The 25,108-nt window shown below is 57.1% G+C and overlaps 1 protein-coding gene across 1 annotated transcript in view; it reads left to right on the top strand.

Annotated features, from left to right (window-relative positions):
* Positions 1–1,115: 1,115 nt before the first annotated feature.
* The window catches only part of PPL (periplakin), a 28,449-nt gene continuing 4,456 nt past the window's right edge, over positions 1,116–25,108 (top strand). Inside the window, exons 1-21 of the mRNA XM_064672518.1 lie at positions 1,116–1,265; positions 11,273–11,372; positions 12,026–12,180; positions 12,643–12,763; positions 13,262–13,387; positions 13,720–13,761; positions 13,888–14,049; positions 14,496–14,603; positions 15,097–15,192; positions 16,179–16,301; positions 17,138–17,284; positions 18,043–18,194; positions 18,669–18,766; positions 19,018–19,175; positions 20,058–20,236; positions 20,684–20,822; positions 22,135–22,328; positions 22,667–22,817; positions 23,114–23,197; positions 24,137–24,253; positions 24,874–24,966. Of these exons, the coding sequence (XP_064528588.1) occupies positions 1,204–1,265; positions 11,273–11,372; positions 12,026–12,180; positions 12,643–12,763; positions 13,262–13,387; positions 13,720–13,761; positions 13,888–14,049; positions 14,496–14,603; positions 15,097–15,192; positions 16,179–16,301; positions 17,138–17,284; positions 18,043–18,194; positions 18,669–18,766; positions 19,018–19,175; positions 20,058–20,236; positions 20,684–20,822; positions 22,135–22,328; positions 22,667–22,817; positions 23,114–23,197; positions 24,137–24,253; positions 24,874–24,966 (2,607 nt within the window). The 5' untranslated portion in view covers positions 1,116–1,203. The remainder of the gene's footprint in view (positions 1,266–11,272; positions 11,373–12,025; positions 12,181–12,642; positions 12,764–13,261; positions 13,388–13,719; positions 13,762–13,887; positions 14,050–14,495; positions 14,604–15,096; positions 15,193–16,178; positions 16,302–17,137; positions 17,285–18,042; positions 18,195–18,668; positions 18,767–19,017; positions 19,176–20,057; positions 20,237–20,683; positions 20,823–22,134; positions 22,329–22,666; positions 22,818–23,113; positions 23,198–24,136; positions 24,254–24,873; positions 24,967–25,108) is intronic.

The following is a 25,108-nucleotide window of genomic DNA, read 5'->3' on the forward strand; positions in this document are numbered from 1 at the left end:
CCGGAACAGAGAGATCTGACACACGCAGGGGATCGGGATCAATAGGTCACAGCGTGCACTGACTTGCCCCCAGAATGAAAATCAGCAGAGGATTTGGGGCTGGTGGGGAAGCTACAATCAGGGCTTTAATCTCACATGGGCACAAAATCCCAGGATAAAAAGGCCAGGGCTGGTCCTAATTGCTGACTGCTGTGTGCATGTGTGAGCAAAACCTCTTAGGCTGCGGGGGGTCTGGGGGAGGCACCTCATTGCCTTATGGAGTCATTTAGCTTAGAACAGACATCTAAGATCATCAAATCCAACTTTTAACCCGGCACTGCCAAGGCCATCACTAAACTATGTCCCCAAGTGCCACATCCACACTTCAGGGATGGTGACTCCATCCTCGGCCCTGGGCAGCTGTGCCAATGCCTGACCACCCTTTCAGTGAAGAAATTTTCCCAATATCCATCTAAACCTTTCCTGGCACAACTTGAGGCTGTTTCCTCTCATCCTGTCCCTTGTTCCCTGGGAGCAGAGCCCGACCGACACCCACCCCCCCCCAGCTCCCCCCTCCTGTCAGGGAGTTGCAGAGCCAGAAGGTCCCCCCTGAGCCTCCTTTTCTCCAGGCTGAGCCCCCCCAGCTCCCTCAGCCGCTCCTGCTGCTCCAGCCCCTTCTCCAGCTCCGTTCCCTTCTCTGGACACACTCCAGCCCCTCAATGTCTTTCTTGCCATGAGGGGCCCAGCACTGCCTGCAGGATCGGAGCTGCCCCAGCAGCGCCGATGCCCCTGGAAGGATGCTCGGGGCACTGGTCATTCCTAACGACAGGGACCACCCGCGCGGAGCCGCAGCCTCGCCCGTGCCTGCCCCTCTGTGCCCTTCATCCCTCAAGCTGCTCCCTAGCTACGTCCTGACTCCTGGGGGTGTCAGGTTGACTTTGCACATCTGGGGGGGTCCAACCCTGCCGGGACCCCTTTGGGGCAGGGCTGGAACCGGGACCCGGCGCTCCACCAGAGCAGGGGGAGGAGGATGCTGCGGGGCGGGGGGGCCGCGGCAGGCAGGAGGCAGGAGGCAGGAGGAGGCAGGAGGAGGAGGCAGGAGGAGGCAGAGGCGGTGCAGCCCCGTCCCGCCTCCCGCGGGGCCCGGCCCGGTGGCGGCGCAGAGGCTTCGGGCGGCGGCGGGGACGGGCAGGCGGAGCGCGGCGGGCGCCGTGCGGGGACGCGATGCACTCGCTCTTCAGGAAACGCAACAAAGGGAAATACAGCCCCTCCGTGCAGAAGAAAAGGTGAGTGACTCGGCTCCGGGTAGCCCCGCGCACCCCGAGACGAGCTTCGCCGAAATCCCCGGGGATTCCGCGCCGGGACTTGGCGGAGCCGGGCCCCCTTCGATGTGGGAACCCTCAGGTGAGGGCACCCACAGGTGTGGGAACCCTCCCGAGGTGTGGGAAACCCTCAAGTGTGGGAACCCGTCGAGGTGTGGAACCCCGAAGTGTCGGCACCCCCGAGCTATGGGCAACCTCGGAGGTGTGGACTCGCCTAAGGACTGGAAACCCTGGGGTGTGGGAACCCTCCTGAGGTGTGGACACCCGCGAACGAGGGCACCCTCCGAGGTGTGGGAACCCCCTGAGGAGTGGGCATTCCCGAGGTGTGGGAACCCCGATGTTTGCCCCCCTCCCGAAGTGTCAGCTCCTCCCCAAGACGGGTCCATACCTCCTGTGCCAGGTGGGGGCACAGAGGTGGTTTCCCCCCGTTCCCTTCCCATCACAGAACAGCAGCTCCAGGGAGCAGGTTCCTTCGCTTCCCAGATGTGTGCTGGGTCTTAGGGAAAAGTAGTCTGGTTGTCCTGTGTCTTCATCCCCCTGTTCCCTCGGGACCAAGTATTCAGTCCATCGGTCCATTGTTGTTTCCTTGCTCTCTCTGATGAGGTGAGGGCACATTTTGGTTGTACTGGGTGTAAAAAAACCAGGAGTAGCTTGTTGAATGTGCCCTGTGAAAAGTCACTGATAAAAGGGAAAAGGTGTCAAAATCCCTCCCAGGAAAGGCTCGACCCCGCTCGGGGCTGGATGGTGGGCAGTCCCCTGCCTGCACCAAGGATGTTCTTCCAAAGAGGTGGATGTTGAGATTAATTCAGAAGCTTGTCCTGTGTTTCCCAGAGGAGCTGTAGGGGCTCTGGAGCATGTGGAGCGTTCCAGGATTGTGAACGATTCAAGGATTCATGATTCAAGCCCGTGGCTTGTTCACCCCTTTCCATCCCTGTCCATCGGCACCTGTCCTGGCTGGTGGGCTCGGAACAGCTGCCCTGTTCCCAAAAATCCTCCTTTGGGAAGGAAACTGGGGAACTGGTACAGGAGCTGAGGTGCCTTCGAGGATCCAGACAGGGACCAGTCAGCCCAGAAGGCGCCGACATCTTCCAAGCTGGGGAGCCCCTGGCTGCTCCCTGCCCACGGGAGTGGGGCTGTGGCGCGCAGGAGGGTGTTCCCCGCGAGGGGAGGGTGCTGCCCTGCACAGGGGATTTGCTGAGCTGCCTCTGGTCGGGCTGGGGCTCCGGCTCCAGCCCCGGGGACGGGCTCCCCCGGCAGCCCGGCTGGCTCAGCAGGGCCGCCCAGGCTCCGGCTCCCAAAGCCCGGGGCACACTCTGCTGCCAGATCTGCCCTGGGGAGCGCAGGCAGGAGGAGATGGGGGTGGCACAGAGCCCTCTGAGCCCTGATGGTCCCGGCGTTCCCATGAGTGAAGGGTGGTGTAAATACCCAGTCGCATTTCTGGTCTTCAGGGGCTGGAAAATGAGAAACCCCCACCTGGGCTTGGCACCTGGGGAGCTCAGCGCTCCGAGAGCATCAGGATGCTGCGAGGCAGGAGGGGACAGACCTGCTCTGTGCTGGTTGATTACTCAGCACAGCACTGGGACTGGGGACAAGGTCCCTACCCTGCACTCTGAGCCCTGCCAGTGCTGGGTAGGGCACTGAGCGCTGCCCGTGCTCCCATCATCAGACCCTGGGGTGCCCACCCTGGGGCTGGGGCTGGGGTCCCTATGCTGTGCTCTGAGCCCTGTCAGCACTGGGTACCCCGTGCTCACCTCACCCGCCGATGGATGGGCTCAGGAAGGAAGACAATCTTCTCTCCACCGCCCTGCCTGGAGCCCAGCAGCCCTGGACAGGTGCCAAAGCACCTCTGAAGTCTGCGGGCCAGGCTGAAATCTCTGCTTTTCTGGCTGGCGGTGGCTCAGGAAGCAGCGCAGGGCTGTGGCCCGGAGCCATCATCCCTCCCTGCGCCCCGGCTGTCCCCGCACACCTCGGGGAGGGCTGTGCTTATTAGCCCCAATTTGTTAATTCCTGCCTTGGAGTTTACAAACATCTGGGAATCCAGGGAACACTCCCACCGTGTGGAAACAGCCCCACCATCAAGATGGGGAAGCCGGTGCCTGACCGGTTAAACAACTCGCTGAAGGAGGATTGCGAAGAAGTGAGGAGCTGCTGCGCCCCGGCCCCTGCTCCAGGCACTACCAGGCTCCCGGCCGGCTCCCGCCCAGCTCTGCGCCAGAAAAACACGGCAACGCTCCGAAAATCGCCCGCCCGCCCCCGCCGTCAACAGGGACCGAGATTTCGACACCGCCCAAGCCCGGCCTCATCCTGCGCCTGCCGGGACACGGGGGCTGCTCCTCGGGCAGGGCTCGGTGCCAAGGGGCTGCTGGTGACAGGGCTGTCACAGCACAGTGACAGGGCTCTAACCCAGCACCGGTTTGGCGACTGTCCTGCCAGCACAGGGAGCCGGGGCTACGAGCACAGCTCAGTTAGGCAGGGGCTGCCCGGGAAACATCGTCCTGCAGTGGGTCAGAGCCTGATGAGGAGCCATGGGAGTCTCAGTGGCTTCTTTAGCCTTGGGTGAGCCCTTCCCATGCTGGGAACATCTTGATGAGCAGCACTGGCAAGTCAAGATCCCCGTGAGTCTGTGCAGCCCAAGGCAGGCACTGCAATCTCTCTGTGAACAACACTCTTTGTCCCCCTGGATGTGACAGCCACCCTGCCCCAACCCCAAACTGGCCCTCAGCCTCCCATCCAGCAGGACCTGGGTCCAAGTCTCTCCTTAGCATATCTGCTGCAGCTCTGGCCTGGGTGTGTGCTCTCCAGACTCGGTCAGTGGCCATCCCCATCCAGCCCTGGGCACGAGTGAGCATCTCCCTGCCTTGGCTGGGGAACCCCAATGATGGTGACATTTCTTGGTGGCTTTATGCTCTTCTTGCTTCCCCCATCCCAGTATCACAAGGCCCTGGGGATTCAGTTGGGAATCACGACCACTGTATTGTTGCACAGATGTGTGTCCCTGGAAGGGAAGTCAGAGGCCTTGGATGGGGATGTAGTGTGGGGGAAATTCATCAGCCTCTTTCCACATTATCTTCCCCAAACTCTTGCCATGCTTAGAACACAGGACATTGGCTTCTCTCTTGGAAAGGCAAGGCTTGGGAGGAAGAAAACAGTGAGGGTGGTGAGGCCCTGGCACAGGTTGCCCAGAGAAGCTGTGGCTGCCCCATCCCTGGAAGTGTCCAGGGCCAGGCTGGACGGGGCTTGGAGCAACCTGGGCTAGTGGAAGGTGTCCCTGCCCATGGCAGGGGTTGGGATGACATAGTCTTTAATGTCCCTTCCAACCCAAACTGTTCCATGATTCTGTGATCCTGGTGGAAGAGGTCAGCTCTGCTCTGCTCCCATATGGAAGAGAAAGGGTGTTTAAAGGTCCCTTCTAACTGAAACCATTCTATAATTTTATGCTAAGAAACTGTTCAGCCTTCAGAGTTGGTGATGAAACTCTCCCTCCTGCAGCAGGAAAGATGTTCATCCTTGGGATCCCCTGGTGAAAGCATCCACCCAGGAGGGCTCCCAGCTCTGGAGCCCCTTGACAGTGTCAGGAGCCCCACTCCCCACCTAAGAGGGGGTGCAGGCAGCTGGGACACCTCTGCCTGCAGGGCTGGCACCCATTTCCAGAGGCTGTTTGGAAGGGCTGGAGTGAGCACAGAGCCCAGACAGCAGGTGAGTCAGGAGCTGCTCTGTACTTAGGGCAGAGTGAGCCCTGCCATCGCCCGCCCCGTTCCTGCTCTCATTTCCATGCACATTACAATAATATATCACCATTCCTACGAGGGAAGATAAACGTAATTGAAGCAAGCTGGGCTAAGCACAGCAGCCCTGCTGTCCAGCTACGCCCTGCCGTGGGCAGCCTGACAGACAGCACACTGCTCCCGAGTTTTCAGCCAGATCTTAATCTCTCCCAAACCTGAATTACCGTAGCCAGAGCCCAGCCCTCGTGTCCTGGGCTCTGCCACAGTTTCACTCCAGTGTCCTTAGAAGCAGCACAAGGGAATTCTGTGCAGTGGGAGCTGTGGCTCCAGGAGCTTTAAGGACATTTACAGCTCTGTGCTGTGGCCTTCTGGAGTTCTAGTCCTTCCTAAAGTCTGGCCTCCAGCAGCAGTGCTGATATGGGTGTGGTTTTTTATGAAATCTGGATAAATGGACATTAAAGGGGGATGGAGTTGAGAGCAGCAGTGGGTGGTCACTGCCTGCTGCACCAACTCTCCATCCCAGTGGTGGGATGCAGGAAGCAGGACCAGGATCCGTGCTCAGACCCCAAGCTCAACCAACTCACCTGTCCCTGGCTGAGCTGTCCCAGCAGGAGAAGCTTCTGTTGTGGGAAGGTTTCCCAACAGGAGGGCACGATCAGCATCACTGAGCAGGTAGAGCCCTTCCCATTAACCCCCCCAGATTCACGGGACAAGCTCCCAGCAGGAGCATTCCCAGCTAGAGTGGTCAAAACTCCCAGAATGTCTATTTGAACATCCTCCCTTGACGAGGATTAGGGAAATAACCTCCTTGTTTGGAAAAAATGGAAACTGAGTAATCAAAGGGATTTTCTACCACCAGCCAGCAAGCACAAAACCTTTGGACACCCTGGAGATACTGATATTAGGGAGGTTGGCTCCAAAAAGTGCTCTTGTCAGTGAGGGTGCAACCTAGTGAGAAATTCATCAGCCTCTTTCCACAAAAAACAGGAAAAAAACAGGAATAGAGGAAAAAAAGTCCAGATTTTAGCAGCAAAGTTTCTGTATCACAATAATTATCATCATATTTGTCTGTTGAGAACCTCTCTTAATAAAAAACAAACCCAACAAATAACAACTAAAACACTAAGAAAAACAACAAAACCCTAAGAAAACCCAACCCCCCCCCCCCCCACTTAACTCTAAGAAAACCCTCTAAACCCTCAGAAATACCCAAGCCCCTCTAAAACAGAGCATCACCTGAGGTCAGAATTGGGGTACATGGAAAGAATGGTGTCTACCATGGAGCAGCTGCCTCCTCCTGGCCCCCTAGCTGGGAGAAATCCAAAAAACCCCTCCCATTCCTCATAGGAATGACCTGGGATCCTTCACCCCAGTCAGGCAATGCACCAGCTGCTCAAGGCAGCATTGACAAGAAACTCTTCTGCCGAGCACAGCTTTCAATGAGAGAGATCATTTTTTCCTTTTAAAGTTTTCCAGAAATGGCAAAGCCAGTTTTTCCAGGCCTTTTTTTTTTTCTTTCCCTGTTTTCATCTCTCAAACAAAGCCTTATCTATTTCAGCAGAGCAGCTTTGCATTTCCCTTCCCTCTGCCTCAGCCTCGTGGGGGCCATGCCCTGGGCACCTTTGATCCTGGCTCTGCTCAGTCCCCCGTGTGCTGCCCTTCCCAGCTGGGCTGGGGCCAAATCCTGCCCTTCTCCCTCCCCAGCTCTGCTCCATGCTCTGACCAGCCCCTCCTGCCTGTTTTTTGGCCCTGGCTTCCCTTTGCCTTACCCTGCCAGCAGCTCTGCTCCAAAGCCTGGATGCATCCCCTGCTCTTCCCAGCAGCTTCCCAAAAGAGCCACATCCTGCAAATCCCATCCACACACCTGTCCCGGGATGGCTGAGGCTTCCTGACTGGTTTGCCCATCATCTTGTGCTTCTCCTCCATGGAATTCTGGAATGGCTTAGTTTGGAAGGGACCTTAAAGATCATCTCATTCCACCCCCTTCCACCAGCCCAGGTTGCTCCAAGCCCCGTCCAACCTTGGACACTTCCAGGGATGGGGCAGCCACAGCTTCTCTGGGCAACCTGTGCCAGGGCCTCCCCACCCTCACAGCCAAAAATTCCTTCCTAATATCCCATCTAACCCTTCCCTCTGGCAGTGGGAAGCTATTCCCCCTTGTCCTGGCACTCCAGCATCTTCCCCCCTCACAGCAGAGGAAGGGCATAGGCAAGCCAACCCCTTCCATTCTCTGGCATGGAGATTTCAGCCAGGCTTCAGCTTTCCCAGCCCCTGCTTGGCATCCAGATGGATGCAGGGACCACACTCACCCTTGTGATTTATCAACATAGACCCAGCTGTGGTGGAGGGCACAGGAGGTGATTAACAGGGCTGATGTTCTCACATCAGTAATGTCTAAGTTGGGTGATGAAGTGGCACAGAAGTGATAACTCTGGAGAAATAAATACAGAAATAAGAGAGATTTTACAAGAGAGGTTCCCATTCTCTCCTATCTCTGTATTTGTTCCTGCACACTTGTTATTCCTGCATTTCCAGCAGCAGTGGGATGAGTGGGAGCTCACACCCCCCTCCCTGCTCAGGGCTCTGTGCTGTGCTCAGCACAGGCTGGGGGGCAGAGGAGCAGCTCCCCATGCTGCAGTTTGAGATCCAGCTGCCATGGGAGGTTTTATGAGAGTTCCCTGTCCCACAGCCTCAGCTGGTGACTCTCACATAAATCTCAGAGGTGGAGGGAGCAAACAGCTCTTCTGTTGTGCGTCAGGAGAGCCCAGCCATGCCCACAGCCGAGCATGTCCTTGCTTGCTCCAGGTGAGCTCTGCCTTTTCTTTTCCCTGGTCACCCAGGTGCTGCCCATGGGAGCAGCAATTTCTGGATTACCAAGCAAACCATCCCCTCCCTCACAGGGAATGCCATCCTCTGCCCCCCTCTGCCCCCAGCCCTGACACCCGCTCCCACTCCCTGCAGGGACGGAGAAGGGATGTTGCCCACCCTGGGGTGCCGTGGGGCCAGAGTGTGGCTCTGCCCTGGCACGGTTCCCTGAGCCATGGGGAGGGTGGGAGGGATGTCCAGGGGCAGCACCCCCAGGTTGGGAAGCAGCTGGCAGGGCACAGGCAGCCCCAGGGGTGAGTAATGGGGGTGAGGAGAGCTCATGGCTCAGACCCAGGGGAAGAGCAGGGACAAGGGGATGGGGGGCACATCCCTGCCTGGACACATCCCCATCCCAGACCGGCCTGGCAAAGCCAGACCTGAGTAAGAGGGTCAGGGCCTGGGTGCTGCTCTTGCTGGTTCCCGGCACCTGGGATCAGTTTTGCTGATGGAAAGCGAGCACAAAGGCCAGGCCAAGGCTCCAGGCTCAGCTTTGCCAGACCAGATCAGCAGCAGCAGCTTGGGAAGCTGTGGCTGAACTGCAGCATTGCCACGGATCCCAGAAAATCCCTGGCTTAGTGTTATTTCCTTCCTACAATTTAGAAGCTTCAGTCAAAGCTGGAACTAGAAAAGCCCCAGACCTCTTCTGATTTTGGGGATGGTTTTTCCATCCATACTGTAGATAAACTGATACCCTGAAGATCCATCCTTGAGCTTGCCAGAAACACGGAGACCAAGGTAGGGAATGTGGAGAGGAGCTGGCAAGTGCTTCCAGCTCTTCCCCAGCGCCACTCAGTGCTGCTCCAGCTCCTGGCTCTCACAGCAAAGTATCCCAAGCTCCCAGCTGGATAATGAGCCTCTCCCAGTGCCAGTCCAGCTCCTGACTCTTGCAGTGAAGCATCCCAAGCTCCCACCTGGATAACGAGCCTCTCCCACCCTCAGTGCTCAGGTGGCCTCCGGTTCATCAGTGGGAGATGAGGAAGGTTCCTTGGTGGCTTCAAGCTTCGAGCTCTCCTGGGATGCAGGGGGTGCCAGGTCTAAGCAACCATCACCTGAAGACACCCAAACACGTGCAGCACGTTTCAGTCGCCCACTTCAAACCACCTTCTCTCCACTGATTTCATCTGATGTTTTCCCTGGTTTATGTGGGATGATGAGGGTTGGAAGAAACCCCAAAATGGGTTTTGAGGAGCTGCTTCTACCACTGCAGCAGGATCCAGCCACTCACATCCTGGTGCAGCCCTGCAACCCTCCAGTTGGGATTGTCGAACAGAGAATGAGAATCACCCTTGGAATCGTTGCAACCACAACTTCCAACGACCCCTTCCTTGGCTCTTTTGCTCAGGAATGCCCACAGGGTTCAGTGCTGATGCAAGGCAATCCCTCGGCTCATCAGGAGGTGCCAGGCAGGAGCAGCCACAGTGACAGGCACAAACCTCTGAGTACCATCCTGATGATGCAGCTTCTATAAAAAGAAAAAAATCAGTGTAAACCCTGCCCACGCCAGAACTTCCCAGGGAAATGTGAACTTTCCTGGAGCTGTCAGATGCTACGAGGCTCCTGCAGCCTGGGCAGGCTTTGAGGTGGGGAGGAACAAGCTCAGAGCTGGGTTTTGGGTTGTTCTGCTGAACTGAAGCACCAGCACACGGGGCAGGTGGGAACGTGCCCTGGAGCTCGGCACCAGAGTCCCTTGGGAGGTACCTCCAGTCCAGGAAAGATTTTGAGGTGCTGGAGCGTGTCCAGGGAAGGGAACGGAGCTGGGGAAGGGGCTGGAGCAGCAGGAGCAGCTGAGGGAGCTGGGGGGGCTCAGCCTGGAGAAAAGGAGGCTCAGGGGGGACCTTCTGGCTCTGCAACTCCCTGACAGGAGGGGGGAGCCGGGGGGGTCGGGCTCTGCTCCCAGGGAACAAGGGACAGGATGAGAGAGAATGGCCTCAAGCTGTGCCAGGGGAGGTTTAGATTGAATATTGGAGAAATTTCTTCACGGAAAGGGCTGTCCAGCCCTGGCACAGCTGCTCAGGGCAGTGCTGGAGTCCCCATCCCTGGAGGGATTTAAAAGCCCTGTGGATGTGGCACCTGGGGACAGGGGTTAGTGGTGGCCTTGGCACTGCTGGGGGAATGGTTGGATTTGATAATCTTCCAGGGCATTTCCAACGTAAATTATTCCATGATTGTACCTGGGGACACAGGAGCCTTCCAAGCCATGATCCAGCTGAGCTGGGATGCTGGTGCTCCACCAGCCAGCCCTGCTCTGCCCAGCCTGCCCCACTGCCCTCAGCTCCTGTAACAGCAGTTAACACTCCCAAGGTCCATATAACATTAATTCTGCCACCACATAACGAGGTCATTAAGACTCATTATCTCCACTCTGTAGGTGGTTGGGATTGGACTGAGCCAAACCTTGGCTTAAGCCCACATGACAAAGCAGCACAGCTGGGACACAAGTGCCAGCCTTGCCTTCCCTGTGCACTCTCCAGCTGCAGGGATTTGGGGAGCACCCCCTGCTCTCTGCCTGGTCTGTGGGCAGTGCCTGGCACACGGTCCCTGGAGCTGCAGCCTCTCCTCGCAGCCAAAGCAACAGCAAGGAGATGAGATGTTTAAAATAACCCCAGCAATGCAAAAGCTGCGTCACGGGTTGTTCTGCCTCTGCTCCAGCTCAGCCCTCCCTGCTCTCGGATGGGAATATTTGGGCTGGGCCTGCTCTCTGCCAGCCCAGCTGTGAACAGAGGCTCAGGCCAGGGTCACTCTGGGAGAAAAAACAGTGCTCAGCAAGGGAGAAAGCACTGAAAGAGGTGCAGGGTGTGTGATCCCACCTCTTTATCTGGTTTAGATTGTGAGTAACTCCCCGCAGAGGAGGAAGCCTTGACCATGGCAGGGAGGGGCACAGCAGGGCTGTAGGCAGGGGTGCCCAGGGGACGGGCATCAGCCTCAAAAGAGCCACCTCACCTGTCTGCATGGGGACCCAGAGCCTCCTACTGCTCAGGCTCCATCATCTCCTTCTCACATGGTGGGATGGTTGGGGTGTCTGCGCGGGGCCAGGACTGAATGATCCTGTGGGTCCCTTCCAACTGAGGATATTCCATGATTCTCTCCCTGTCCCCTGCAAACAGCTCTTCTCTTTCTTGCCCCAAAGCTGAGGGAGGCTCAGGCTCACCTACAGCATCGCTGCCATTCCCACATCCCCCACCCGCCCCCCCTCCTGGCACAGCAGGAGTATTTTGGAAAGTGTTGGAGAGGCAGCAGTGAGTCACTCACAGCTGCAGGGGTTGGCAGGCTGGGCTGGCCCCCGGCCACCCCCGGGGTCACGGCACGCTGTGGGCACCCCCGGGAGCAGCTCAGGGCTGGGGCTGGGTCTGTGGGGTGACAGGACCCCCTTTTTCTCCCCAGCATCTCCAGCAAAGAGCTGACTGAGCTCATAGAGCGCCTGCAGAAAAATGCTGACCAGGTGGAGAAAAACATCGTGGAGACCGACTCCCGAATGCAAAATGTAAGCCAGCCATGGTCCCACACACAGGGCCTCCTCTGAGCAGCCCCCTCTGCCCTCCCCCTCCTGCCCCAGCCCCTCCCAGGTCCTGGGTCCCATCTCCTCTCCTATGGCACACGTGGGTGGCTCCCCATCCCTGCAGCAGGTACCCCGGGTGTGATGGTCTGTAACCGAGGGGTGCTTGGGGCTTATGGAAAGAGTGGAAGGGTGTAACAGGCAACTGGGCCCCAAAATTCCCTCCTCCCCATGGCTGGGTAGCACTGCAGAGTGGGGATGTGCAACCCTGGATGTGCATCCCAGCAGGCAGGATGGAGGCAGAGGGGCCTGAGCCATCCTCCTCTTCCAAAGGGTGTGATGCATCTGGAGGTGATGCAACCCCCGGCCCTTCCTCAGGAGGCCACGTTGGATGGGGCTTGGAGCAACCTGGTCTAGTGGAAGGTGTCCCTGCCCATGGCAGGGGGTTGGAACTGGATGGTCTTTAATATCACTTCCAACCCAAACCATTCCATGATTCTGTGATAGGTGAGGGGAAAGCAAAACACATCACGGGAGGATGGGGGACAGCAGAGGCCCTGCCCACCTCCACTGCCCAGGGTGGGATGACCTCTTGGATACCTCTTGTTTGCCCCTGGTGACCCTTCCCGTGCCCTCCCCAGGACCTGCACAAGATCAAGGCGGGGCAGCTGGCGCAGTACAAGGACCTGACGGCGCAGAGGCTCTCGGAGTCCGACAAGCTGCTCTACGTGCTGGACGGGGACGCGGCCATCGCCCGGCACATGAAACATCCCCAGGGGGACATGATCACAGAGGAGTGAGTACACCAGGGACAGCTGTCCCCAGAGCCCTTCAGGGGACACACACTTCTCCAGGGGCTCTGCTCTGCCCCTGCCAGCAGCGGTGGGGTCACTACAGGCTCCTCTGCATCCCAGTTCCCATTAAAGTGTGTATCCCACAGCCATCCTTGGGCACATGTAAAGTGAGGAGGCTGCCCCTGCTGATGGTGGAGTGATACCTGTCCACTGTGCCCCGCACTGTCCCCCAGGCCCAGCCTGCCCTGAGCCCACCCCATGTGAGCAGAGGATGGGAGCACAGGAATCTCTGCCCTCTCCCTCCCCAGCCATTGCACAGCGTGGCTGCTGCCAGCCTGCCTGGGCTCTCTGGGGTTCCCTAAGCAGAGCCCCTCCTCTATGGAGGCCTGGGAGAGGATGCACCAATGGTAATGCCAGCCCATGCCCACATCCTGCATCCCACCCTCATCTTTCCCTTCCCGCAGCATCCGGCAGCTGAAGGAACGAGTGACAAACCTGCGTGTGAAACATGACCAAATCTACAACTTCCCCCTGCAGCACATTGAGCCCCAGGTCAACTGGTCAACAGTGATTGAGGAGAAACAGGTACCAACGGGACCACCAGTGACACTGCCTGGCCAGTAGCACCAGCTGGGCAGGACCTGGTGCAGCTCCCCGTGGAGAAACAGGCTCTTGGAAAACTTCTGGGCAACTTCTATGCTGGGAGCAGCAAACAGCATGGGAAGGAAGCAGGGGAGGGGCAGAGGTGATGGGGCAAGGCCAGGTGCTGTGGCACCAGGAATCAGTGCTCGAGGTGGCCTTGCCTCAGTGTCTCCAGTCACCACCTGCTTTGGGCTCTACCCCTCAGCCCTTATTTATAATTTTATCCCACTCCCCACATCCTTCCAGCCAGAACAGGGTTAAACTCCCAAACTGGCTTTCCCATGGCTGCCCCTTGGCACAGCTGATTTCACCCATGTGCTCCTGGGCACCTGCCCTGGAGCCCATCCAAGCCCAGCTCCGTGGCCACCTCCAAGAGGAGTTCCCAGGCCTTGGCCCCCTCACCCCATCCCCATGGCTGACCCCAACTCCTCTGTGCCACAGGACCTGTTAAGCAGCAAAGGCTTCGGGACCGACCTGCCGCTGGTCAACAGCCAAGTGGAAGAGCACAACATCTTCCACAACGAGGTCATGGCCATCGGGCCACACATGGCCAAGGATGGCAGCAAGGTCAGCTCTCCTGCCCCTTCCCTGCTGCCCCACAGGGTCATCCCTTTCCTGAGCCGTGGGTGAAGGGGGGGCATCCCACCATCTGAGCTGCCTCAGCCTGGAGCAGGTCGGGTGGGTGCCCAGATCCAGCCCAGCCTCAGAACCCACCAGCTCCAGCTTTACAATGGGACATACCCCATAAAGTCACATCCTGCTCCATCATAAAACCACACTCCCCTCCACCCTCGAGCCCCTGCCAGACCACTGCTCTCCAGAGACCGCTCCTAACCCTTGCCTAACTCCTAACCCTTGCCTAACTCCTAAACCTTGCCTTGCTTCTCCTCTGTTACCAGGAATACCTGAATGATTTCCAAGCCAAATACCAGAAGTTGCTGGTAAGAGACTGAGATCCTGGGGGCAGAACCCTCTTGCAGGGGGTCCCTTGCTGGGGTGTCCAGGCAGCCCTGGGGGACCCACGGAGAGGAGCTTTGTGCTGAGCTCTCCCCTCTGCCCTCTCCCAGGCTGGCTCCCAGCAGCGGCAGCAGGATCTGACCTCACTGCAGGATTACATGCAGCGCTGCACCAACAAGCTCTACTGGCTGGATCAGCAGGCCAAGGACAGGACCCACTACGACTGGAGTGACCACAACCTGGACTATCCCAGCCGGCGCCGCCAGTACGAGGTCCGTGCGCTGGAGGGATGGGGACTGGCTGGGGGCTGTGAGCAAGGGGAGTGGGCATGGCACCAGGGGAAAGGGCAGGCTTGGATGGGGGCAGGAAATGTCCCTTCCCCCGTGCCTCAGTTTTCCCCAGTGCATCATGAAGCACTTTTGAGATGTCCAGCTGATAGCACATGGATGGTAAGGTTAATCCTCACCTCTGCCAAAGATAACACGATGAGGAAGCGTAGCAGCTTCCTCGTCCTCCTCTGCCTTATCTCAGCATTGGCTTGGCAAAAGTCACATATTCAGCAACATCTGCAAGGGAGGGAAAAGTGAGAGCTGCAGTGGGGGAACATCACACTTCACTTTGTGGAGCTGTTTGAGCCCTTTCAGAGTCACTCAGTCCCAGGACATAGCCAGGGTCCTCTCTTTGCATAGGGATCAATGTTTCACTTCTCCCCACCCAGAACTTCATCCACCGGAAGCTGGAGGAGAAGGAGGAGGCCATCAACAAGCTGCACGCGGATGGAGATCAGCTGCTGGCCCAGAATCACCCCGGGAAGAATGCCATCGAGGTGAGCAGCAGGGAGGGGGCACAGCTCCCACCCAGCCCTTCTCCGGAGTGGGACTTGCTGCCAACGCGACTCGTGACTTTAGTTCCTGAGATGCCAAGTGGGAAAAAGCCTCCTTCACCTGCAAGTGTGTAAATGGCATTGGAGGAGCAAAGATAAACCTAAGGAGCTCTTCCATCTTCCTCATTCCTGTGGCAATTACCCTGTGCCCACCCACAAAAGATAAATTATTCTTTATTTGATGGGAAGATGGACACAAGGATTTGCCTCCTTCCCCCCAGCCCCACATTTCCATTGGAGCATCCCAACATTTCCATTGGAGCATCCCAGCTTTGGGTATTGCCATCCTAGCTTTGACCCGAGAGCATCTGGGTGGCTCCAGAGTCTGCCAAGGAGTTGTTCACTCAGGATGGCAACTGGTACTTTCAGGTGGGCAGCTGAGGCTCTCCCCTGCCATGGGGGTCCCACTGACATCCCCTCCCACCCTGTGTTGCAGGCTCACATCGAGGCCGTGCACGCCGACTGGAAGGAGTACCTCAACCTGCTGATCTGCGAGGAGAGCCACCTGAAGTTCATGGAGGACTTCCACAAGGTACCAGCTCCCTGGGGGCAGCGAGTTGTTGGAGCCTGGAGAGCAAGTGCTGGGTTGCGGGAGATCACAGAAAACAAAAACTGCAATTCTGGAAACAGTAGAAGAGCCAGAGTCCTCTAAAAACAGGGCTTTTAAGGCCAGGAGAGCACCTTGAGCTGATAGAACACAAGTCACAATTGCTCAGGCACCACAGGTCAGTGATTTCTTGGCCAAAGCATGACTTGCAGAAAGTTTCCACTCCCAACACTGAGGTTCGTGAGCCACAGTCTGGTGTTGGCATCTTTGTCTGCAGAACAGCTGAGGTACCTCACCCCCAAAACTAGGCATGGGGAGACCTTGCATGCTCCACTTGGAAGCAGAACAGGCCCATGTGAGGAAATGACACCTGCCAAAGGCAGAGCTGCCCCCGGGGAGCCCGGCACAAGGGCTGAGCACCCCGGCTGAGCTGGGCAGACAGATGTCTGCAGGATAAATGGCATCTGACAGCCAGGGAGGCTCTGCAGGGGAGCAGGTCAGGCTGGATTCCTCTCCCACAGCCTGGGCGTGTTCACGATGTGAGGAGTCTCTTGCCAAAGCTGAACCCTGGTGCCCAGCCCAGGCAGTGCCTTTCATGGGTATCTGCCAGAATAACTGCCCCAGGGGGTGGTTTGTGTGTGGAAGGGCTTGGCTCTGCCTTCTCCTGCGCTGGCAGTGGAGACACCACACACCGTTGTGATGCTGTCCCAGTGAGACAAACTGAGGGCAGGCAAAGGTGGGACTTAACAACTCTGCCAGAGAGGACCCTGGAATAAACTGCTCCTTGTTGTCTTTTCCCTCACTCTGTCCTGAGCATGGGAAACAGTGATTCCTTGCCTTTCTCTGCGTATTCTGGGTGTCCAGGTGCCCAGCAGAGCTCCTGGTGTCTGTGTGAGGACCATGGTGCTGGGGTGGGTCTGCTCCATGTTCCAGCAAGACCCTCCCTCACAAGACACTTTCCCTTTGTGCAGTTTCAGAAGGACAGTAAGGATGCCCAGGAGCTCTTGAAGAAGGTGGACACAGACCTGGACCAAAAATTCAGCCCAGAGTTCAAGGACAGATACCAGCTGGAGTCCCTGCTGCGGGAGCTGGATGTGAGTGTTGGTGCAGGCAGGACTGCAGGGGAGGCAGGAGCAGGAGCCAGTGTCCCCATGGCACCGGGGGAGGGACATCCCTGCCCGTGTGGGCACCTGGCCCAGCTTTCTCCATGGACCTGCTGCTGCTCCCTCTTCCCGGCCTTCCCCCGGCTCTTCCTTCCCCTCTGGCTAGAGATTGCCTCTCCCCTGGCAACGTAATTGCTCACTGGGCTGGTTTTTATTTGTTCTTTCATGGAGTTACTGCTCGTTAAGGGCAGGAGCATAATTAGACCTGCTGCCAGAGGAGGTTGTGGAACTTGCTGTGCTGCCGGGAGCTGGGCTGGAGATCCGCCCACTCGGGAAGGGCTGTGCTGAGCCCAAGCCCAAACCCAAGCCCAAGCGTGCTGCAGCAGGCCCAGCTGATGCACGTGTCCCGGCACAGCTGATAGCTCTTCCCTGAGAGCTGTCCCTCTCCTCCTGTGTACTCCATCCCACTCAACATTTTGGGATACATCCACAGCTAGAAACAGAGCAACTGCTGGAGAGCCTTGTCCCAGGGCTGTGATCAGGGCTGGGGACAGGGCTGTCCACCAACACACAGCCATACAGACATGGGGCATGCCTCAGGGAACCCTGTCACTGCCTGCTGGGTAGTGCCCAGCGTGGCAACTCATGGGCACAGTCCCAGTCCTCAGCCTGGCTGCAGGAGGCAGGAGAGTGCAGGAGCACACGGCAGGACCTGAAGCTGCAGTCTCTGTCCTGAGCGCATTGGGTCTGAGCTCCTCCCCGGCCGGGAGAGCCCAGGAGTTCGTTCCCATGTTTCCTTACTGGTTTTGGTTGTTGCCCTGTGCCAGGACCAGGAGAAGGCCTTGGAGAAGTACGAGGCCGTGGTGAAGTCCCTGCAGGAGCGCAGCCAGCAGGTCCTGCCCCTGCGGTACCGCCGTGAGCCGCCGCCCCAGCCCGTCCCCGTGGAGGCTCTGTGCGAGTACGAAGGCGAGCAGGTAACACCGCCCGCACCCCCGGGCGGGGCAGGGGGGCTGCTGGGGACCAACTCGCCGGGGGACACTGGGGATGGAAGAGGCACTGGGAAGGAAGCAGTGATGTCTCCCACGGTGGGAACAAGGCAAAGGTCGCGCTCACCCCAGTGGGAGAGCAGGTTTTGCAGCCGAGGACCAGGGCAGGAGGGGGCTGGAGAAAACGAAACCTCTGTGCCTATCACACACCCTGAGGAGGTTGCGACAGCCCAGCTCTGCCACATTCCCACGCTCCTCGCACTGGGACAGTGCAGATGTCCCGGCATGTTTCTGATCAAAGAAACACCCCCCACCACCAGCCATTCCCAGTCCACATCCCCTCAACCCACCATCACGGAGTAGTTGGCCAAAGGGATGGGACAGTGGAGCCATCAGACACCACGGGAGTGGCAGGGGCTGGGACAGGAGCCAGCAGCTCCAGCTGACTCAGCTCCCGGCCTCTCGGAAAAGGAAAGCCAGAGCACTGCCATGGAAACGCCTCCTCATCTCTGCCCGAGTGGGAATTTGCTCGCCGTGGCTGTTGCAAGAGCCACGGCCTCGCGCCTGGAGGCTCCGGGGAGGGAGGAGAAGGCACATGAGCTTCTGGCAAGCGGCAGACTCTGGGAGAAGTCGGGAGAAGGGACTGGGGTTTGTGCGGTCCTGCCTCCCAGCGAGCGCTGCCGGCGTGGGGCAGAGCGGGGGTGGCATTTCCTGACGTGCCGCTGTGACCGGTTCCTGTCCCCCAGGGCCAGATCAGCCGAGGAGCCCAGTACACCCTGCACAGGAACAGCGGAGACGTTTGGGAAGTGGCCGACAGCGCAGGAGACAGGATCAGCGCCCCGGGGGTCTGCTTCATGATCCCCCCGCCCGACCCCGAGGCAATAGCACTGGCAGACCAGTACGTGCCCCCCACCCTGTGTGCTGGACCCCCCAGCCTTTGTCCTTGCCTTCACCAGCCCCAGGCCATGCCACAAGCGCTGCACCCCCAGTCTGGCACCCCCAGGGGCTCTGCCCCAATTCCCACAGCAAAGCTGTGCCATCTCAAAGCCTCAGGCTTCCTTCAGGAGGGAACAACCTTCCTGCTTGTTCACAAGATCCCACCTGGCAAAGCAGGACCAGCTGAGAGCCATCCGGGTCCCCCCTCCCCTGGGGGCCATTATGGCAGGGGGAGCTGCCCACTCCTCCCTCAGCAGGCAGGTACCTGCCTTTGTTGCCTCTCCCCTGCTCTGATGAAGACACTGCTCTACACTTTGCCAGCATGGGGTGAAGGTGCCTCTTCCCCACTTGCTACTTCCTGGAGCAGCACTGGGATGGGTGGTGGGTGATGGAAGGGCTGAGGGCCTGTCTGACCTCCCGCTGCCCCGCTTTGCAGGATTGGCAAGCACTACGTGGCCGTGAAGGAGAAGACAAACAACTGCAAGAACATCCTCCAGCAGCGCTACGAGGGGCTGAAGGCAGACAGCATCGGAGGTGTGGATCAGGGGAGCAGCTTGGGGCTCGCTCCTTCCGGGCACTGAAAGGTTGGGGGGACATCTTAGGGGCATGTTCCCATCTCCTAAGTGTCCTGGGAACAAGAGTGCTGGGATGGGTGCAGGGGCAGAGCAGGAGACTGTGGGCACAGCAGGGAGGGCAGTGAGATATGGGTTTGGCACTCAAGGGTGGGACTGAGCCCAGAACCAGCTTCCAAGCCAGCTCTAACCTGGTCTCCCCTCATCATCCAGACGCTGCTTCGGTTCGGGGCCGCCAGCTCCTGGCAGGGCTGGAGAAAGTCAACAGTGACCTGGACAAGCAGGAGAAAGCAATAACAGCAAACCTCCGTCCCCCGCTGGAGCAGAGCCGGGCGGTGCAGGACAGCACCGAGCGCTCCAAGGACCTGAAGGTACGGGGTGTGGAGGCAGAGGGGTGGTGCCATACAGGGACTGTGCTCCAAAGGGTCTCCAGAGTGGTCCTCAGTATGCTGGGTGCTGAGCTCTCCCTGAACCCAGGAGTAGGGATGGAGTGATGCTCACAGCTGGCTGGCTTCCTCCAGTGGAGATTGGGAGCAGCCCTTTGGGGAGCCTCAGAAGCCAAAAACCTTTGCCTTGCTCCTGGTCCAGCTCAGCTGAATGGCAAAAAGGTGATGGCTGCAGGTGATGGCTGTGAGGAAGAAGGGAACCCTCAGGCTTTGCCACCACCATCACCAGCTCAGAGAGGAGCAGGAAAACACCTCTGGTCCAGGGCACTGTTTCTCCTTGTGGACCTGCTCCTCTAGGCTCCGGTGCCATAGCATCCGGCTTCTTTCCTCTCCTCCAGACCCCTAATTAAGCCAGGCTCTGTGCCACAAACCTCCCTTGGTTTAGGAGGAAGTTCAGGTCCTGGTTACATCATCTGCCGAGGGCTGTGGCAAAATCCAAGTGCCACCACAAGTGAAAGCAAATTACTCCAAGTGCCTGCAGCACTTCACTGTCCAGGCAAGGATTCATCCGTCAGAGACCAGCAGTCCAGATGGATCCAGCATGTCACTGTCAGAGCTGGAGCTGTTGGGAACCACTCCCCAGCCGGAGTTTCCTTGCTAAGGCAGTTTCCTTGCCCCAGGAGAGACAAGTCAACAAAAAGTCACTGAAAAATATCCTTCTGTGCCTTGCAGGGCTGAAAGGCACCTTCCATCTAACACAAGCCCTCAGCCCTGACCTTCCTCTTCACCCTGGACAGCCAAGGGCCAGCTCCTTTGTAGCCATCAGGTCCTAGTTCAGCTGCTCTAAAGGCTTTGTTCCTCCTGCAGAACATCACCAACGAGGTCCGGCGCATCGAACCTGAGAAAACGAGGAAGATCCAGGAGTGTGAGGCCTTCATCGAGTCCGTGCCCAACACCGGCAGCGCTACCCTGGTCAAGAACAAGGTGGAAAACACCAACAAGAAGTACGACCGTGTGGTGCAGCTGCTCAGCGCTGCCCAGGAGAAGTGAGTCGTGGCTTAAATCGTGGCTTGAGCCAGGGATAATGGAGGATCCTGCAGGAGACCTCATTGTGGTCTTCAACATCCTCATGAGGGGAAGCAGAGGGGCAGCTCCGATCTCTTCATTCTTGTGACCCGAGTCACAGGACCCCAGGGAACAGCTGGAGCTGTGTCAGGGCAGGCTCAGGTTGGGTATCAGGAAAAGGTTCTTCCTCCAGAGGGTGGTTGGCACTGACCAGGCTCCCCAGGGCAGTGGGCACGGCCCCAAGGCTGCCAGAGCTCAAGGAGTGTTTGGAAAACACTCTCAGGGACAGGGTGGGATTGTTGGGGTGTCTGTGCAGGGCCAGGAGTTGGATGGATGATCCTTGTCAGTCCCTTCCAGCTCAGCATGTTCTGTGATTCTATGAGACAGGTGCAGATGTGCTTAAACACCTTCCTCTCGTGTCTGCACAGAGTTGAGGTGGCCACAAACCTCGAGAGGAGCCTCCAACAAGGCCGAGACCTGCTGTCCACCTACGAGAACAGACTGGTCACGGATGACACGGTGCCGGAGGACTTGCGGGTGGTGGACAGGAAGAAAGAAGAGCTGCTGGTGAGAGTTCTGCCCTACTGACATGCTCCCCATACAGAACCAATTCCCAAAATCTGGGGAAATTGCTGCTCAACTTGAATCAGATGGTAAAAGTGTGGCCTCCCCCAGTGGGGGTGAGAGCTCACCTCGACTGCAGGGGTCCCAACTACTTCAAATGCAAACCCTTCCCATCCCCAAATCAAATCAAATGCCAGTGGAATTCTTGTGATTTGACAAAAGGACTAATGGAGAGTAATTCCCTCTCTACTCTGCCCTCGTGAGACCCCACCCATGGTGCTATGTCCAGCTCTGGGGTCCTCAGCACAAGAAAGGCTGGGACCTGTTTGAGCTGGTCCAGAGGAGGCTGTGAAGATACTCCAAGGGCTGGAGCCCCTCTGCTCTGGAGCCAGGCTGAGAGAGCTGGGAATGTTCAGCCTGGACAAGAGACAGCTCCAGGGAGACCTGAGAGCCCCCTCCAGTGCCTGAAGGGGAGTTTAAAAAAGAGAGACTTTTGACACAGGCAGAGAGCAATAGGACAACAGGAATGGTTTTAAACTAAGAAAGAATAGATTTAGATTAGATATTGAGAAGAAATTCTTGGCTGTGAGGGTGGGGAGGCCCTGGCACAGGTTGCCCAGAGAAGCTGTGGCTGCCCCATCCCTGGAAGTGTCCAAGGCCAGGCTGGACGGGGCTTGGAGCAACCTGGAATAGTGGAAGGTGTCCCTGCCCGTGGCAGGGGGTGGAATGAGATGGGCTTGAAGGTCCCTTCCAACCTTCTGTGATTCTTTGAGAAGTGAAGGATAAAATGGTCTGGGAAAAGCAATGCAGTGGCCTGATACTGGAAAGAGATGGACCTGGCAAGGCTTTGAGGACACTTATTGCTAGGAAAAGCTACCAACCCAAACTGGAATTTCCTTCTGCTATAGAAAGGCCCAGAATTGGCTAGGCCAGAACTTTCTCTGCTCCTCCAGCTTTTCCATCAATTCTCCGAGTTCAGACTAGTGTGCAAATGCTGTCACAGCTCCTGCTGGAGTTGCTGCACTGGCAGGAGCAGTGTTTAATCCTTGCTTGAGGAGCACCAGACATTTTGCACATAGTATGGCTGATTTTGAAGGTTAGCAGGCAGAGAAGAGAGCAGGAGGTAGCTTTCTCTCCTCAGATTTACAAGATGATTCTGGTTACCTTGCAGGCCTTGGACTTGCTTCTGTCCACACCTGGACAGCTCAGTCATTCCTCATCCTCTGCAGAGGACGTTCCAGTAGAAGTGGAACAGTGACAAAAGCCTGGCATTTGTGCAACCCAAGAGAATCCCTCTCTCCTGCTTTTTCCACAGGCCATGGGCAACGAGCTCCAGTCCAAAAAGTTCCTGCTCAACGAAGCCGAGCAGAACCTGCAGAGGACCAAGATGTGCTCCAACACCCTGGCCAGCAAGTTCCAGGAGCACTGCCCCGACATCGAGCGGCAGGAGGCCGAGCTCTACAAACTCAACCAGCGCTTCAACAACCTCAGCAAGCAGATCGACCACAGGTGAGACTCCAGGGCCCGCCTGGAGAGCTGGGAGGGTTACTGCTGGAACCACACTGAACCTGGAAGAGCCACACCACCATCCTGGGAATGAGGAGTTGCAGAAGGGCTTCCAGGGAGGTCTGAGGAGGAAGAGGGAGTGGTTGCACCCGTGCACTGGCTGGGTAGTTCTGGGAGAACTCTAGGATTAAGTGCTCTGGCAACAGAGATGGGGACTTTGCCAAGAGAACAACTCTGGCTCAAATCCATGTCTTCAGGGAGCAGGGGAAGTGGTTAAGAGGTGTTTGCAGAAGACACAGGAGATATGACAGGACTGAAGCTGAGCTGTTTTCCCCCCACAGGACGCAGACCCTGCAGAAAGCAAAGAGTGCCTATTCCAACTACCGCACCAACTACGACAAGGTGAACCAGTTCCTGTCCAACATCCCCAACTACGAGCCACAGGAGACAGACAACATCCAGCAAGTGGAAATGAAGCTGAAGAACCAAGCGGTAATTCCGAGAGCAGCCTGGGCCCCACAGGGAGAGGAGAGGGAACAATATTAAAACAACAGAACTTAGATAACTCCTGAACATAAAATAGAAAAACATAAATATTAGCTTTATTTTTATAAAGTTCTGTGCGTTTTTATAAAGCTCTAAGCTCCCACTGTCCTCCTGTGCCTTGTTTACATAGAGCAGAGTAGCTTGAGTAGGTTGTGATTCTCAGTGTTGTGATTTTAATGACAGCCCTCAAAAAGGCTGAATGATGAATTTGTGTCTGCTTTGTCTGTCTCTGTTCCTGCCAGGCTCTCCTCAGTGACATTGCCAGCAAGGAACAGGAGGTGCAGAAGGTCTCTGCCACAGCTCAGCAGTACCAGCAGGCAGTGAAGGTGAGGACTGCAGTTCTGCCTGTGGGAGAAATGAGAAACAGAGTAGTTTGGGTTAGAAGGGACCTTATAGACCACCTCATTCCACCCTCCTGCCATGGGCAGGGACACCTTTCACTAGCTCAGGTTGCTCCAAGCCCTGTCCAGCCTGGCCTTGAACCCTTCCAGGGATAGGGCAGCCACAGCTTCTCTGGGCAACCTGTGCCAGGGCCTCCCCACCCTCACAGTGAACAACTCCTTCCCAATATCCCATCTAACCCTGCCCTCAGGCAGTGGAAAGCCATTCCCCCTTATCCTGTCCCTTCAGGCCCTCATCCCAAGTCCCTCTCCAGCTCTCTTGGAGCCCCTTTAGGCCCTGGAAGGGGCTCTAAGGTCTCCCCAGAGCCTTCTCCAGGATGAACACCCCCAGGTCTTCCAGCCTGGCTCCAGAGCAGAAGTTGGGGTTTTGTGGCATCCTCTTGACCAGCTCCAACAGGTCCCAGTCTTTCTTGTACTGAGGACCCCAGAGCTGGGTGCAGTACCCCAGCTGGTGTCTCACCAGAATGTCAGAGGGGCAGAACCAACTACATCCTACAAGGAGCCACCTAAAGAAAGCCAGTGCCCTTTGCTCAGTCAACTGATGAGCTTAAACCATGTTGTATCTACCCCAATATTGACATCATGTGGCCATGAGCCTGGCAGCTGGCTTTACTGCCTGGGAGAGGAGAGTTTCCACCCCAAACCCAGCAGGACAAGTCAGGACACACCTACAGCTGGGCTGTTGCAGTGACCCAGCTCAGAACCTACCGGCAGCTCCTGCCAACAGCTCTGGTCCCACCAACCTCAGCAACTCCCCAGAAAATGGTTCAATAGAAGAAACTGTTAAAGCCAGGGCTTAGGAGGAGCCTGTGCATGAAGGGGACCCAGTAATCTCACATTCTTCCTGGGCATGTCTTCCCACAGGACTATGAGTTGGAAGCTGAGAAGCTGCGGTCCATCCTGGACCTGGAGAACAGCCGGAACGGGTACATGAGCAAGAAGCCCAGGCTGCAGTCTCCAGCTGCCAAAGTGAAGGAGGAGGTAAGGGGCAGCCAACAGAGAGCTCGAGCAGCTCATGGGACCTGTGGGGGTTTGCAAATACTTATATTTACTCTTGGGGACCTTGGTCCCAGAGGGGACTGCGAGGAAGGGCAGGGAATCAGGAGGAAGGGATTCCTCGTTATTCTTAGCCCATCAGATTTTGGGGCTGGTCTGGCCAGAATTAGAGAGGCAAAATGCTGGATTTAACACTTCTTGAAAGAGGGGAAGAAAAGCCAAAAACCTGAAAGTTTTTCCCCTCTCCAGACTTTCAAACAGAAAGTGAGATTTCACCACCAAAGGTAGAAATACTTGGAGCGAGATCAGGCCACAAGCTACTTATTTATGCAGGATATGTTTGCTACCTGCCTCAAACTCCTCCTGCCTGTGGAGGCAGACAGAAGTGTCCACCTGGTTCTTTCTCAGCTGCACCTCTCTTTGCTTGTCTTGACTGGATAACTCACAGTTTGACCATGACCCTGAGTGTGCAGGAGAATTGCTCTTCCTGCCCCCAAGCTTGGCAGGTCACTGCTGGTTTTTAGAGGAGCACCCAGGGTTACCTCCTTAGGGCCTGTTATTTCTAGTCTTTTCAACCTCTTCCCAACATGTTTTTTGTTCTGTAGGAAGCTGTTCTGGCAGCCAAATACACCGAAGTAAATGCTGTGAACAAGCAGAGGCTGCAGAACCTGGAGTTCGCTCAGAGCCTCCTGCGGCAGGTAAGGGCTCACCTGGAGCAACGGGACACTGAAGTGTGAGTGACACACATGTGGGGCTCTGCTATCACAAGCTGAACTGGGAACAAGCCTAGCTGGTGTTTTGTCCTCCTAAATCATTAATCAGCAGACACTTATGACAGAC

The sequence above is a fragment of the Pseudopipra pipra genome, chromosome 16, assembly GCF_036250125.1.
Source record: "Pseudopipra pipra isolate bDixPip1 chromosome 16, bDixPip1.hap1, whole genome shotgun sequence".
NCBI classification, from domain to species: domain Eukaryota; kingdom Metazoa; phylum Chordata; class Aves; order Passeriformes; family Pipridae; genus Pseudopipra; species Pseudopipra pipra.